The sequence below is a fragment of the Stegostoma tigrinum genome, chromosome 23 (assembly GCF_030684315.1).
Source record: "Stegostoma tigrinum isolate sSteTig4 chromosome 23, sSteTig4.hap1, whole genome shotgun sequence".
Taxonomy (NCBI): Eukaryota; Metazoa; Chordata; class Chondrichthyes; order Orectolobiformes; family Stegostomatidae; genus Stegostoma; species Stegostoma tigrinum.
In genome coordinates, this window is record NC_081376.1 from 29,027,108 (window position 1) to 29,043,851 (window position 16,744).

Genomic DNA, 16,744 nt, shown 5'->3' on the forward strand with positions numbered 1-16,744 from the left:
CGCGCGCGAGGAGAGAGAGAGGGCGCGCGCGCGCTGAGAGAGAGAGGCAGCGCGCGGAGAGAGAGGGCGCGCGCGCGAGAGAGAGAGAGGCGCGCGCGCGAGAGAGAGAGAGGCGCGCGCGCGAGAGAGAGAGAGGCGCGCGCGCGAGAGAGAGAGAGGCTGCGCGCGCGAGAGAGAGAGAGGCGCGCGCGCGCGAGAGAGAGAGGGCGCGCGCGCGAGAGAGAGAGGCGGCGCGCGCGAGAGAGAGAGAGGCGCGCGCGCGAGAGAGAGAGAGGCGCGCAGCGCGCGAGAGAGAGAGAGGCGCGCGCGCGAGAGAGAGAGAGGAGGCGCGCGCGCGAGAGAGAGAGAGGCGCGCGCGCGCGAGAGAGAGAGAGGCGGCGCGCGCGCGCGAGAGAGAGAGAGGCGCGGCGCGCGAGAGAGAGAGAGGCGCGCTGCGCGCGAGAGAGAGAGAGGCGCAGCGCGCGCGAGAGAGAGAGAGGCGCGCGCGCGCGAGAGAGAGAGAGGCGCGCGCGCGCGAGAGAGAGAGAGGCGCGCGCGCGCGAGAGAGAGAGAGGCGCGCGCGCGCGAGAGAGAGAGAGCGCGCCGCGAGAGAGAGAGAGGCGCGCGCGCGAGAGAGAGAGAGAGAGGCGCGCGCGCGAGAGAGAGAGAGAGAGGCGCGCGCGAGAGAGAGAGAGAGAGAGGCGCGCGCGAGAGAGAGAGAGAGAGAGCGCGCGCGAGAGAGAGAGAGAGGAGGCGCGCGCGAGAGAGAGAGAGGCGGCGCGCGCGAGAGAGAGAGAGAGGGCGCGCGCGCGAGAGAGAGAGAGAGGCCGCGCGCGCGAGAGAGAGAGAGGCGCGCGCGCGAGAGAGAGAGGGCGCGCGCGCGAGAGAGAGAGAGCGCGCGGCGGCGAGAGAGAGAGAGGCGCGCGCGCGAGAGAGAGAGAGGCGCGCGCGCGAGAGAGAGAGAGGCGCGCGCGCGAGAGAGAGAGGCTGCGCGCGCGAGAGAGAGAGGAGAGCGCGCGCGCGAGAGAGAGAGTGCGCGCGCGCGAGAGAGAGAGAGGGCGCGCGCTGCGAGAGAGAGAGAGGCGCGCGCGCGAGAGAGAGGCGCGCGCGCGAGAGAGAGAGAGGCGCGCGCGAGAGAGAGAGAGAGGCGCGCGCGAGAGAGAGGCGAGAGAGCGCGCCGAGAGAGAGAGAGCGCGCGCGCGAGAGAGAGAGAGAGAGGCGCGCGCGCGAGAGAGAGAGAGAGAGGCGCGCGCGCGCAGAGAGAGAGAGAGGCGCTGCGCGCGCGAGAGAGAGAGGCGCGCGCTCGCGAGGAGAGAGAGAGCGCGCGCGCGAGAGAGAGAGAGGCGCGCGCGCGAGAGAGAGAGAGGCGCGCGCGCGAGAGAGAGAGAGGTGCGCGCGCGAGAGAGAGAGAGAGCCGTGTGCGAGAGAGAGAGCGAGAGAGAGAGATAGCGAGCGCGCGAGAGAGAGAGCGCGAGCGCGCACGCGAGAGAGAGACAGAGAGAGAGAGAGAGCGGCAGCGCGAGGAGAGAGAGAGAGCCGCGCAGCGAGAGAGAGAGAGAGCCGCGCGAGAGAGAGAGAGAGAGAGAGCCGCGTGCGAGAGAGAGAGAGAGAGAGAGAGCCAGTGCGCGAGAGAGAGAGAGAGCGCGCGAGAGAGGGAGAGAGAGAGAGCGCGAGATATGGAGGTGGGGTGGGGGGTGTGGCGAAACAGAGAGACAGCTGACAGGCACAAGAGGCAGCGAGCAAGAGCGCGTGGGTGCGACAGAGAGAGCATGGGAGCAAGAGAGAGAGCAGACAGTGGGCACTCACAGGTGCAAGAGACAGAAAAAGATCTGAGAGTGCGCATGTGCATGTGAGACAGAGACAAAGAGTGCATAAGGGGTGCGCACCACAGAGGGTGGTGTGTATGGAATAAGTTGCCAGAAGAAGTGGTCAAGGCTGGTACAATTACAACATTTAAAAGGTATCTGTATGGGTATATGATTGGGAAGGCTTGAGGGGGGATATGGGCCAAATGTTGGAAAATGGAACCAAATTTACTTCAGAAATATCTGGTCGGCATGGACAAGTTGGGCTGAAGGGTCTGTTTCCATGTTGTATTTTCTATGACTCTATGGATCTATAAATTGTATAATTACGTGAAGTAGATAACCCAGATATAACAAAGGAGCAGACAATGGAATTAGTTTGGGACTGTTCTCACAGGAAAGCTGAATAATCTCCTCAATGCTGTAAAGCTACAGGATCTTACACCGGAATTTACTGCTACTGTTTCTAGGCAATGAGCTGACAGCTTATTTAATGCTGTTGCATTGAGGTTGTGGATTGATTCTGTCAATTATTCCTTCTTGATGTAAAACAAAAGGATGTGGTTGCCTGGAGAACTGAAATAAACAAAAACAGAAATTGCTATCGAAAGAGAACCCAAGAGGGGGTTAAAAAAATGGCAAGCAGACAATGAGATTATTGATAGTGATCAAGTGAAGAAGTGGAAGTTTTGATGGGGCCTGTCAGTACTTGAAAATGGATTGGCTGTGCTGACAGCAACCCATTAACAGGACAGGGAGTGAGGTTGGATAACTGATACAGAGGGCGGTGTTCATACTCCTGAAATTGTTCAATTCAATGATGAGTCCTGAAGGGGTGTAGGATACCTAGGCAGAAAATGAAGAGTTGTCCGTCCAGCTTGAGATAGAAATGCTGATATGGTGACATGTATACTGTGTGCTCTCTCTCACACCCACACTCTCGCTCGCTGTCTCTGGTGTGCTGAAGCAGCAGGCAACTGGATGTTCGGGTGAATTTTTACATACAAAGAGCATAGGTGTGTTCCGCAAAATGGTTACCCAGTTTGTGTTTGGGGCCTTGGATAATGAGGTGGAAAGAGGTAAATGGGACAAACAACACAAAGCTACAGCAGGGGAGTGGAGGAGGAGGAGTGGACCAGGCAGAACCATAAAGAAACAGGAAACAGTCCCTGAAAAATTCTGACAAGGGAGGGGAGAGGAATGTGTGTCTGCTGGTGGGATCCTCCTGGAAATGACTAAAACGGTGGCTTTTGATCCTTTGGATGTGGTGTATAGTAGGGTGCAAAGTGAGGGACGCAGGGACCCTATCGTTGTGGGAGAGAAGGGAAGGGTTGAGGGCAGAAGTGCGGGAAATGGGCCATACATAGTTATAGGTTCTGTCACGCACGGTAGCAGGGAATCCTCGATTGAAAGGAAAAGTCGACATATCTGAGGCACCCCTGCACAACAGAGGCCAAGGAACTGGGAGAACAGAATGGAGTCCATACAGGAAGTAGGGTGTGAGGGTGTAAGGTCAAGGTACCTGCACCAGTCGGTGGGTTTGTACAGGCAGCCCCCGGGTTGCAAACAGGTTCTGTTTACAAGTCAATGGAAAACAACTGTTCATAATACAGCTAGTGTCTGTATATCAGGTCTCTAAATTTTAAAATCATTTATGGGGTTGCATTTGTAAATATGAACATTTGTAACTTAAATGTCTTCATAAGTAAAATTAAGGATCCCTGTGTAATGGATATGAGTGGCCAGCCTAGCCCCATAAACAGAAACACAGACATCAAGGCAGGGAGGAGATGGGAACTGGAAGCAAAATTGATGGTTCTTTCCAATCCCAGAGGAAAGAGGGAAGGAGAACCAATGATTGCATTTACATACCAGAGAAAGAGCTGTAGGGATAGATCCAAGTAGGATTGGAACAAGGAATGTTTCATACACCCCACAGAGGGCCAGGCATAACTGGCGCACATCCTAAAATGGCTCCTCCTCAAATATAAACTCTACTCCTCTAGACATTCAGAAAACCAGTAACTATTGTTAAATAATCACAATTTTTACCTTATTTGTTAAATCTACACCTTAATTGCTTTTTGCCTATCCAACAATAATTGAAGTATTCCATTTCCTAGTCCGAATTAATCTGGCACCAACCCAGAAAACAGCCTCCAAAAATATGTCAACCGATAAGAGCTTATTTCTTCCAACCATCAGCCAATGTGCACTGCACCCCAACTCCAACGGATTTATTCGGCCACATCATCTAACACAGACAGAAGGAAGCAGATGACTAATCAATGCCTACTGCAGAAACCGCAGTTCCCAGAAAGTCTATGGCTTTTTCTTCGTATCTGCTTCAAAAATGTCTATTCAACTTCCACGGGACAAATTTCTTTATTTGTATAACTCTGAGGTTAAAGCACAGAATTTTCTTCAAAGCTTGGTGGATGAGGGTTTAAGTTTCTGATCTCCGAAATTTATAGAACATAGAACAATACAGCGCAGAACAGGCCCTTCGGCCCTTGATGTTGCACCGACCTGTGAACTAATCTAAGCCCCTCCCCATACACTATCCCATCATTATCCATATATTTATCCAAGGACTGTTTAAATGCCCCTAATGTGGCTGAGTTAACTACATTAGCAGGCAGGGCATTCCACGCCCTTACCACACTCTGAGTAAAGAACCTGTTTCTGACATCTGTCTTAAATGTATCACCCCTCAATTTGTAGCTATGCCCCCTTGTACAAGCTGAAGACATCATCCTCGGGAAAAAGACTCTCACTGTCCACTCTATCTAATCCTCTGATTATCTTGTACGTCTCAATTAAATCCCCTCTTAGCCTCCTTCTCTCCAATGTGAACAGACCCAAGCCCCTCAGCCTTTCCTCGTAGGGCCTGCACTCCAGACCAGACAACATCCTGGTAAATCTCCTCTGCACCTTTTCCGATGCTTCCACATCCTATAACATGAATTTCTCATCGCAATGTAGAATATCTTGTTAAACCAGCTTCTTGCTTATTGTTAACAAGGTCATAGAGCATTTCCTGTACTTTGTGGTTAGTGTTATGATTCCAGCTGACAGCAATACTAGGCGAGTCAGATCCAGAGCTGAAACTGGTTGGATTGAGCAGAAATTTTACTTTTATTTACAAAGAGATCAGTCTCTGAACATATTCACAAGAGGCTGCTCATGTATTTTTAACCAAAGAATGTGAATGTGAACATAAAAGAAAAATACAAAATGGGATTCAGGGAAATTTGGCTGTCTGGATACAGAATTGGCTGGCCAATAGAAGACAGAGGTTGGTAGTAAATAGAAAGTATATAGCCTGGAGCTCGGTGACCAATGGTGTACCACAGGGATCTGCTCCGGGACCCTGTTCTTTGTGTTCTTTGTAAATTACTTGAATGAGGAAGTGGAAGGGTAGGTTAGTAAGTTTGCTGATGACACAAAGGTTGGTGGAGTTATGTGGAGGGCTGTTGTAGTTCAACGGGACATTCGCAGGATGCAGAGTTGGGCAAAGAAGTGGCAGATGAAATTCAACCCGGAAAAGTGAGAAGTGATTCATTTTGGAAGATCGAATTTGAATGCAGAATACACGGTTAATGGCAGGATTCTTGGCTGTGAGGAGGAACAGAGGGACCTTGCAGTCCACGTCCTTATATCCCTCAAAGTTGCTACCCAAGTTGATTGGATTGTAAAGAAGGCACATGGTGCGTTAACTTTCATTGGCAGGGGAATTGAGTTTAAGATCCACAAGGTTATGCTGCAGCTCCACAAAACTCTGAGTAGACCACACTTGGAATATTGTGTTCAGTTCTGGTTGCTTCACTATAAGAAGGATGTGGAAGCTTTAGCGAAGGTGCAGAGGAGATTTACCAGGATGCTGCCTGGACTGGAGGGCATGTTTTACGAGGAAAGGTTGAGGGTGCCCAGGCTTTTCTCAATGGAGCAAAGAAAGATGGGAGGTGATACGATACAGGTGTACAAGATGATGAGAAGCATTGATAGAGTGGATAACCAGAGACTTTTCCACAGGGTGGAAATGACTATCATGAGGGAGCATCATTTTAAGGTGATTGGAGGAAGGTATAGGAGAGATGTCACAGGTAGGTTCTTTACACGGAGAGTTGTAGGTACATGGAATGCACTGCCAGCAGTGGTCGTCGAGTCACATACATCAGGGACATTTAAACAACTCTTGGATAGGCATGTGGATGATAGTAAAATGAAGGGTATGCAGGTTAATTTCATCTTAGAGTAGGATAATAGTTGGCACGTGGTGGGCCAAAAGGCCTGTACTGTGTTGCACTGTTCTATGTTCTATATTACACAAGAACCACAGGCGAGATCACATTACCATCCTCAGAAAGACAGACAGAGGTCATTACCATCAGCATGAATCTTACAAACACTCAAACCTCAGCTAAAGAGTTACCCTTATCCACGCTAAAGCCTTTCACCCAGTTGGGATAGCTGTAATTGGTTTTCTCCAGTAATTTCTGCACACAACAGTATTTTCGTCAGTTAGATGCCCATCTCCAAGACTTAAAACAAACTGCTAGCTCAGCTCACTTACTACTGAACATTGGTTACCTAAACTCATGCCTTCAACAACCTTGTTGGCTGCCTTCCTCTGACACTTAAACAGCCTTCTGCTTTGGAAACTTTCTTCCAAATGGCCTACAAGCCACATACGGATTTCCTCCCAACCCTGGCTGCTTGGAGATTCTCTCTCTTCCTTCCTCTGTGTGGATGGTAACATTTTCGTTAGTAAATACTCTAACAATCACTGCCCTACTAGCTTGTTGATCATTTGACTAAACGATACGACTTCTTGGAAGCAAAAGTAAGTAACAAAAGTAAGTTGCCAAAATTCTGCAAGTGCTGGACAAACTCAGCAGGATTGACGGCATTTCTAAAGACAGAAGTAGAGTTAACATTTCAAGTCCAAATATGACTCTTCTTTGGAACTGTACTTCTAAATGCAGTTTGAATTCAACATTCAAAATTAATTTTGAAAACGAAGGTTATATTTTCACAGGACTGAAGAACAAAAATCAATTTTTGGTTCACTTTCAAACTCAAGTATTCTTTCTTATAAACCCGGAAAACACTGGATGTTGTTCAGTTCATTTTACAACTTGCATGTCTCAATTCAGAAGAATGAGCAACATTACTGGAGATTACTATCTGTACCTTGCACATGCTGATCTTCCTGTACAAGTCATATAAATCTTCTATTAGATTCCCCACAGCATTTTGACGACAACACACCAATTGATACAAAACAGTAACTCGAATGGCAACATCACTGATATTATCCTGAAACACATTACATTGCTTTGATTAAGTTCAATCAAGACTTCTGTCTGTGCTGACTCAGTCATTGTCATGGCAGCTGTATTTCTAGGTATTATTTTGATAATGGGATGCTGCGCTATTGTACAGTGCCCTGTTAAGTTTGCTACTGCAAAAAAAAACCTCAGACTTTAAAAAAATAAGTACATTCCTCAATGTTAAAGAAACTCTCACCAACCCACACAGGGAATTTGGATACAACCCTTTAAATATTACTGAGATGTAACTGTATATGCAGTCTTCAACTAAATGAAAATTCCAGGTTTTTGACTGATTTTTGAGAACAGATTTAACTTCAGTGGAGTTATGCTGTTTTAGCAAAGATATATTCTTCTACTCTAAATTCATCCACAATTTATACTTACGCAGACTTAGTTCGGGTCCTCCTGGTTGGTAATGGGCTGGGGATAAGGAACCCTCTCATTGGCGAAGGAGAACGCTCCCTCATCGTAATATCTTCAGGAGAGTGAAGAATTGCAGAAGACGGTGATAATGGAGCAGACTGAGAAGGGGCAGCAGACTGCGGCGATGTTGAATGAGACTCCATTTCCAAAGAAGCAGGGGTTTAGGTCTCAATTAAGAATTAAATATGTGGAAACTGGAAAGGAAGGAAAAGAAATAGTTACAATTTATGCATACATATAACAGGTCAATTAATAACATAACAGGCTGTCTTTCTTTCGTACAAGCAAGTGGATTTAAAAATCTGCACCAGGATCCCTGAAAATATTGCCTGAATAAGTGAGAATAACGTAGCTAATATGTGAAGCATAGTCAGCTAACAGCTACAGCATTGGAGATAATGGTCACTGCACAGAGAATGCCTGACCTCACAGAGGAAAGTTTAATCATGTGACAGACTTCAGTCTTTGAAAATTCATGTTTTAAGAACTTTGAAAGTACAGAAAATATTGGTGTGCTAGCTATGAAAATTCATTGAAGCAAGGACTTTGAATGACTAGCTAAAAAAGGCTTTATGAAAAGATCGATATATACTGGATACATTTAATGTTGATATTGTAATTCGACATAATCCAGTGCATTAATCAACATTTTCAATGTGAGTTGCAAAGGCAGAACCCATTAATATTCACATTAATTCTTTCACAAATTTAATTCATCCAACAGTTCTGTGACCCATGAGTTACTTTGCATTGCAATGCCATTAGGATTTTACCAAACATGGCAGCTAATTTGTCTACAGCAAGATCCCACAAAACAGGTAAATAGTTCATCTATTTTAGCAAGATTAATTGAATTTAATTTAGCCTGAACAATTTTGTGGCGGCTCTTATAAATAGTACTATAAGACCTTGAACAGGCAGGCCCAGTTTAAACCCTCTTCTGAAACACGGCTTTGTCTTCTTTGCAGCTCCCCCTAAGCAAAGAGCTCTCTCATTATTCCAATTTAAAAATATGACAATACTACTGTTGGTCTTAAACCAATCTCCAAATCAGCAATAACTTGGGTCACAAACACTATTTTTATTTCACTTGGTGTATTACTTAACAAGCAAGGGTGATGGTGAATCCATTGAGTGCCCAGTTTCACTACACACATAAGGATAAGGCTAAGGCCAGGCAAAGGATATGGACAGAGTGCCCAAAAGTCAATACTTTAAAACTGGCAAATTTTCCTGCCAGCAGTTCAAAAACAGCCACATTACAATGACTCAATAGCCTCCTGTCCACTAAGAGCAGGCAAAATCCAACCAAGCCAATTACCTCATTTCAAGTTACTACTAAACAGCAGCAAAGTGATGGAATGACGCATCAACAAATGGCCTGGGTTCAAGACCCACCTGCTCCAAAGACGTGTAATATCATTAGAACAGGTTGATTAGAAAGTATCTACACAGCAAGCAGCACTGAATCCCAGATTCTTTAAGATTCAGCCAAAAGCACTCAGCTTGACCATATCATTACCCTTGCACAAACAAACTGAAGATCACAGCTACAGACATTTGTTTACAGAGACTGACACAATTTCCGAGTGCATAACCAAATAACCCTAATAAAACAGAAAGCCATTGTGCTCGTGAGGAAAAATCTTCAAATGGCTGGAATTATATTTGGTACAAAGGGAGATGGCTATGGTTGGTTTCAGTCGCCTCAGCACCATAGACATTCCTGCAGAAGTCCCTCAAGAGTTAACATTTCTCAGCAACCTGTTCAGAGACAATATTACACACCTGCAGAGCAGGTGGGACTTGAATGTTGGACTCCTAGATCACAGTTAGGGACACTACCACCCTGCGACAAGACTCCCTAACTCCTCCACGTATCAGATTAGGCAGAGTTGCTTTATCAATGAGCTTCCATGTACCTGCCCAAATGTCTATTAAATGCTGTAACTGCACTTATCTCTCCTCTTAATAAAATCCCCTGAAAGTAAAACATACCCTGCAGGACAATTTAACAAAAAAAATCACTATTAATATCTTGAGGCACTTGAAAAGCAATTGGACCCGCCACATAAATTCTATGGTTATTGGAGCAAGACAGATGTTGGATATTGTGACAAATGGCTTGACACTCTGCAGGACAAAGCAGTCCATGTGACTGGCAGCCTATCCAACTCTTCTATCACTGATGTACCACGGCTCTAGTCCTCTAGCATTGACAGAGTACACTGCAGCAACTAATCATTTTGAATAGCACGTCCCTCACGTACAATTTAAAGGTAAATTAGAATTAATCTGGGTTAATCAATAGCTGACATTAATACAGTACTTTCAACATTATAACAAAACAGTGTAGTTACAAACAGTATGTTAGCTAAAGAAAGATGCTACCAAGAGGGCAAACGAGAAACTTAGTCAAAAAGGTAGGTTTAAAAAGGAGCGGCAGTGTTGGTTGCATATGAGAATTCCAGATTTAAAGCATGGCTTAATGCATGTCAGGCATGGAAAAACAAAAGCTGCTGAAATCACTGAAGGTCACTGAAGTGTGAATCCTGTCTTACTCGCCACAGATGCAGACTGGTCAGAATGTTTCTAATATTTTCCCAACAATATTAGCAACAGATTTAGATGCAGTTTAAGCTTGCAATTCACTGTCACATTCTAAAATGCTGATCCATGTTTCTGAGCAGAGGGTTCCCCTAGAGTTGAGCTGACATGGCCCTTTGCTGCATTCATCTGTTTCTTTTACTGATGCCATTACCCTTCTGCATCTCTCAGAACCATGACAAGATCCTCCCTGTCCACACGTCACAATCATTCGACTACATCTGTCCCATTATTGTTAAGAAGGTACCTTCCCCTGTGCAACACATGCTGTACCCTTCCATCACTCGAGCAACCCACCTCCCCAAAGTGCTGCATCTTGCACATTAACTGACCATTTGTGTCACCTTATGCCACTGCGCACAGCAGGGATAGAGACTAAAAATAATGGGCACTCAGCTCCTGACTTGAGCACAGTGAAGAAACATACCCCACCCCAGTTTACTGGGGCCTGATGTACCCCTCCACCCCAGGCCTTCCTTGTGGCTTTGAACTCTCAAATGCTGCAACATCTTTCAATCCAAAGGAAGGGTTCGCAGCCTGAAACATGTATTGGTGACCATTTTGAGTACTTCCTGTTTTTCTTGTTTCAACATTCCAGCATTTTAATTATTTTCAGCTTTCATGTCAACTGCTGATGTATACTTGCATAAATATCAAGAAGACAGATATTATGAAAGGGCAATTGGCTAACTCAGGTTATTCCCCAACACTTTATACTTGCAGATGAAGTTCCAGAGGTGATCACCCACTCAAAGTGATAATTACCAAAAATAACATCATATTTGATATGCTTTAAAGTAGAATTTGTCCTACAAGGCTGTCTTCAAGCAGCTTTAAACACTGATTGTCACAGGCTACAAAGTTGCTATTTTCTCCACGTTTGTTTGTTAATGCCAACAAATACAAAGCAGGTTAAAAAAAGTTTCAATACTGGTATAACTTTGTAACCACAGTTACGTACAGGAAGTTCTTTTCATTGTTCCCACAGCCTTGGAAATGTCCGTATAAGTGCCAGCTACTTAGTGACTGATGGCTGAATAAGGTAGCAACTTCCATCTGGTAGTGCTCACTTATTTTTTTCAGCTCAACTCATTCAAAATTAGCCAAACCAACACACAAAAGATTACAGGATCTGAAAATACAAATGATGCCTGGCATAAATTGGGTTTCCCTCAATCCTCTGACCTAGTGTGCCAGTGTTTGTAATTTGTTTAATCGGGTTAATCGATAAATTAGAGATGGGGTTTAAAGACTGATCTTCCCCAGCAATGGGGGAAGAAGATCAGAAAGGAGAAGGAACAAACCAGTGCTTGTACTGAATTAAGTGATATAAACAGGCAGAGTTTTTGAAATAAAACAAAAAGAACTGTGGTCACAACAGTCTAATACAAAAACTAAAATTGCTGGAGAAACATTTTGGGGTCTAGCGACCCTTCTTTGGAGTTTTTGAACAACAGGCCAACTCTAGCTTCCTGCTTTGTTAAGTGGATGACCAGCATTTCAACATGGTGAGCTACTTCTATAAAGGTTAAGTATGTGGGTCTTAACTGTGCTGTCGAAGAGGGCTTGTTGAATTACTGCAGAGTATCATGTAAGCAGTGTATATTATCCACAAGATGCACCACAGGAATTTAGCAAGGTTCCACGCACAGTACCTTGCAAACCTGCAACCAGCCCACCTAAAGGAATTAAAGCAGCCGATAAATAAGAACATCAACTGCAAGTTCCCCTCCTGACTAGAAAATATATCATCGTTCCTTCGCTGTCACTAGAGCAGATGCTTGAACTCCCTTCCAACAGCATTCTAAATGTACCTACACCACAGGGACAACAATGGTACAAGTAAACAGGTCACTTCTCAAGGACAATGAGGGATAGGGGAAAAAAAAAGAGCTGGCCTGACCAGTAATACCCAATCTCCGGAATGATTAGGTTAACTAAAAACTTCAGACGTATGTAAAATTTTAGACAAGTGCTGAAACGCACTTCTTGTTCACCCTGGGAATACTCAGCCATAAATATGGAAAACTGCTGTCAGATAGAGTCAAAAGATCATGTTGATATGTAAATAAAGCTAAATTTCCAAGCAAGCTTTTATAACCACCTAGCGTAAACTTAGGCAGTACATTCACTAGAAACAAAAATGTTATAAACAAGATGCATGTAATTTTCACAAGATTTTGCAGGTCTTCCAGTCAGGGTGGGCAGCAGATAATGATTCAGGATTACTTAGGCAATATGGCACAATAGACTGGTCCATGCAAACAGGGCACGCTTGTGTTTATGATCTGCCTCCCATCTTTTCTCATCTCAAACCATCATTCTTATCCCAATCCTTTATCCCATAGACAGAGCTTTTGTATGATAAAATTCCATTAGTTCCAAGTGAATCAATCTCATTTGAATGACTGAAGCAAGAAATTACACTTTAGACACTGCCTCCTCCACCAGGGGCTTGCTCCTGTTCTGCTTGCCTTACGTACAATGCTCCAGCTCCGATGAATGTAAGTGTTCCACTTCCATAACAACAGAGCCCTGACTGACACCGCAAACACAGCTCTCCCCACAGGGGAAAGCATGACCGGGGCGGGGGGGGGGGTCCATGAAATCTGGCGCATACTACTTCACTAATCGCTGCTGTTCTGATAGTGTCCAAAGCAACCAAACAACCAACTAACCAACCAACTTAGTACACAGATAATAAAACGTGAGGCTGGATGAACACAGCAGGCCAAGCAGCATCTCAGGAGCACAAAAGCTGACGTTTCGGGCCTAGAAAGAGGGTCTAGGCCCGAAACGTCAGCTTTTGTGCTCCTGAGATGCTGCTTGGCCTTCTGTGTTCATCCAGCCTCACATTTTATTATCTTGGATTCTCCAGCATCTGCAGTTCCCATTATCTCTGATACAACTTAGTACATAGAACTGGTTTGATTGTTAATTTGTTGTCCTGGCAGTCTCCAAAGCAACCAATGGGCAGTGGTAATGGGCAGATGAATAAACTTGTACTGGCTTCTGGCTGTGCAGAGCAAAACAAAAATTACGACGGAAAGGGCAAGTCAACAATTGCAAAACATTAGAAAAACTTAGAATCCTCCCACATTCTGTACAGTCCCCTAGTTCAATCTTTATAAATGTCTACGGTTCTTCAAGGAATTGGGTCTCTTTTAGAAATTTCCATGACTTTTGCACATTTTCCATAATCATACAGGAACCATGTTGATCTGCTTATTTATCTTCCCCAATAATTCACTTCAACTTCACGTAGTAACAAGTTCCACATTCTCAACTCTTTATGAGCAAAGAAAGTTCTTCTAAGATCTCCACTGGATTTCTTGATGACTTCCTTTATTGCTCTAGTTACTTGTTTTCGTTCTCTGTACCATTTTATCAAACCTTTCATAATTTTGAAGGCCACTATTAGATGACTCGTAGTGGTTACAACATCTCACAGAAATTCACCCGACAATTTGTGAAATTACCCTGGGCCTCTCGGTCTGCTCATGACTTCAGTTCTTCCAGTTTCTAAGCAGATTCACAGCTCATTTTTGGAGCACCAGTCTTCCACGACTGAGTGGATTTCTCTGTTGCCTACATTAGATGTCACAAATGAGCCTTAATCCATTGCAGATGCAACCATCCTTCTAAACTTTCCCCCCACTGCAGGAACTTTCAGGCTGTATGCAAAGGATGACTGGTGGAAGTATTTATAACACAGGCAGCCATTTGGCCCAGTGAACTTACAATAGCATTATTGCACAGAGCAATAACAAGTCCGACCCCCTCAACATTCCCCCTCACTCTCTCCCCAGCCCACATGTTAATTTCCTTCAAGCACCCATTCAATTTCCTTTCATAATCATAGATTGTTTCCACTTCTACCACATTCCAGGTCATTCTCTCTCTCGGACTCACTCTCCCTCTGTGTCCAAGATTTTATATATTTCCCCACATCCTTTTGTCTAACATTTTCAATTCCATCATAATCTTGAACGCCTATCCTTTCATCTCCAACCTAAGCCAGTAACTACAATCCACCATTCCAGCAATCTCCTTAGCATCCTCTCAAGGACTCTCTTGGAACTGAAACAGGCTGTCTCTACATCTTTTCAAATTCTGTGAGATAAAGAAATCTCATCATGTCACCAAGAAAGGATTTGGAAAATTTAATTTGGAAGAGTTTCTGCCTTTTGCCATTGAGCCCGTTCAGTGTTTATCCATATGTATTGCACTTATGATGGAGACAGAACAGGAACAGAATGAGGAAAAGGAAATGACAAAGGCATTAAGGCTATACTTTGCAAATTGACCAAAAAAGGTTGCTTTCCACTCGAACCACATATCAGGTTGTTCCCTCATTTACACCGGCTTGAAATACAAGAATACATTTTTTTCCCAACATTTGTCTTTTTTTTCTTCTTGAGGCTGGCGATGGAAATGGAATAGGTCAGATATAGAATCCACCAGCTCCACCCCAGGAATATGTGCTGTAATTGGATTCTGACAATCACTACACATTACACAAGTTTGGAATTATTATTTCCCACTATAGCCTGTCAATGTAACAAATTCATCCCTTATAAAAATGGACCAGAGTGTTTTGAAACCTGTTCCATGTAGATCCTTCAAGGGGGAAAGGCAGGGGCAATCAATACACATCTGACCTTGATTTGACAAAGACTCTAATCCATGCCATTAATTATTAAAAATGATTTTGCCAAAATTAAAACTTGTACTGTGCAATTTAATTAAATGCATTCAACAGAAGTCTAAAGTGAACGCCCGGCTTGAGAGCATGTGTCAGATATATCAACTTAACACCCTACCACCTCCCCATACAAACACACTAAATACCACGCACAGCCACAGCTGATACCCTGTTCTTTGCAGACCTGATTCCAACATCATGAGAAAGTGGGGGTGGGGGGGTGGGCAGTGTAAAAGTTGCCATCGTTATTCAGATTATTATAAGCTGCACAGGGTATTCAAATTTTGCGTGTGATTTGTACCTATTTTTAAAGTTTTTTTGACAAATACCTTGAATAATGAATGGGAGTAAGTGAGCCCACAAACAATGGATCAGATCTAACCTCTACAATCCAAATCGTGAATGGTGGTAGACAATTAAAGAGCTTACTGTGGGAGGATGCTCTGCAAATATCCACATCCTCAATAATGGAAGAGCTCAGCACATAGATGCACAACACAAAGTTGAAGGTTTCCCAGCAATCTTCAGCCCGAAGTAGGGAGTGGATGATTCATCTTGGCCTCCTCTACAGTGCCCAGCATTACAGATACCAGTTAATGAAGTGTGGAGCTGGATGAACACAGCAGGCCAAGCAGCATCTCAGGAGCACAAAAGCTGACGTTTCAGGCCTAGACCCTTCATCAGAGAGGGGTCTAGGCCCGAAACATCAGCTTTTGTGCTCCTGAGATGCTGCTTGGCCTGCTGTGTTCATCCAGCTCCACACTTTGTTACCTTGGATTCTCCAGCATCTGCAGTTCCCATTATCACCATTACAGATACCAGTCTTCAGCCAATTTGATTCACATATCAAGAAACAATTGGAGACACTGGGTACTGCAAAGGCTATGGGCCCTGACAACACTTTGACAATAGTACTGAAGACTTGTGCTCCAGAACTTGCCATTCTCCTGGCCAAGCTGTTCCAGTACAGTTACAACATTGACATATTGCCCCAGTATGTCCTGTGCACAGAAATCAGGACAAATCTAACTTAGCCAATTACTCCCCATCAGTCTACATTTGATCATCAGTAAAGAAGGTGTCATCAATAGTGCTGTCAAGCAGCACCTGCTCAGTTGCACCCAGTTTGGGATCTGCCAGGGCTACTCAGCTACCAACTTCATTTTAACATGGAAGTGCCAGTGTTGGACTTGGGGGTGGACAAGGTCACGACGTGAGGTAATAGTTGAACAGGTTTATCTGAAGACCCAAGCTTTTAGAGTCTCGCTCCTTCTTCAGGTGTTAGTGATAAAGGTGGCATCAGACACAGAAATTTATAAGCAAAAGATAAAAGGGTCAAAAGAATGGATAAGACAATTGTTAAATCTTTAACCAGTTAGAAAGGACAAACCGTGCAGATGCTACAACAGAACAATGAGCACCTCGCCAAGATCTTCCTGGCAAACATAGACTATCTCATACAGCACTGGCAAGGATGTCCTGTATATTGGTGAGACCATGCGGACATTACGACAACAGACGAATGGACACTACACAACAATCGCCAGACAGGGATGTCCCCTCCCAGTGGGGAAACACTTCAGCGGTCAAGGGACGATCAGCCTCAGATCTTTGGGTAAACGTGCTCCAAGGCGGACTTTGGGATACACAACAACGCAGAGTCGCCGAACAGAAGCTGATAGCCAAGTTCAGTACCCATGAGGATGGCCTCAACTGGGATCTTGGGTTTATACTGCACTACATGTGACCCCACCACACACAGACACACAAATCTGTGGGTTGAATTTGCATTTGCAGACACAACCTATTTTGTTCAAAAAGCACGCAATTTGCAGACAATAAACATGGCATTTTATAAATTCCTACTTTGGAAATAAAACTAGTCT

General features: G+C 44.7%; 1 protein-coding gene across 2 annotated transcripts in view; it reads right to left on the reverse strand.

Annotated features, from left to right (window-relative positions):
* The window catches only part of carhsp1 (calcium regulated heat stable protein 1), a 92,732-nt gene that overhangs the window by 35,034 nt on the left and 40,954 nt on the right, over positions 1 to 16,744 (reverse strand). For both annotated transcript variants that reach the window (XM_048551728.2, XM_048551729.2), the window contains exon 2: positions 7,508 to 7,740. In XM_048551728.2, the coding sequence (XP_048407685.1) occupies positions 7,508 to 7,689 (182 nt within the window). In that variant the 5' untranslated portion in view covers positions 7,690 to 7,740. The remainder of the gene's footprint in view (positions 1 to 7,507; positions 7,741 to 16,744) is intronic.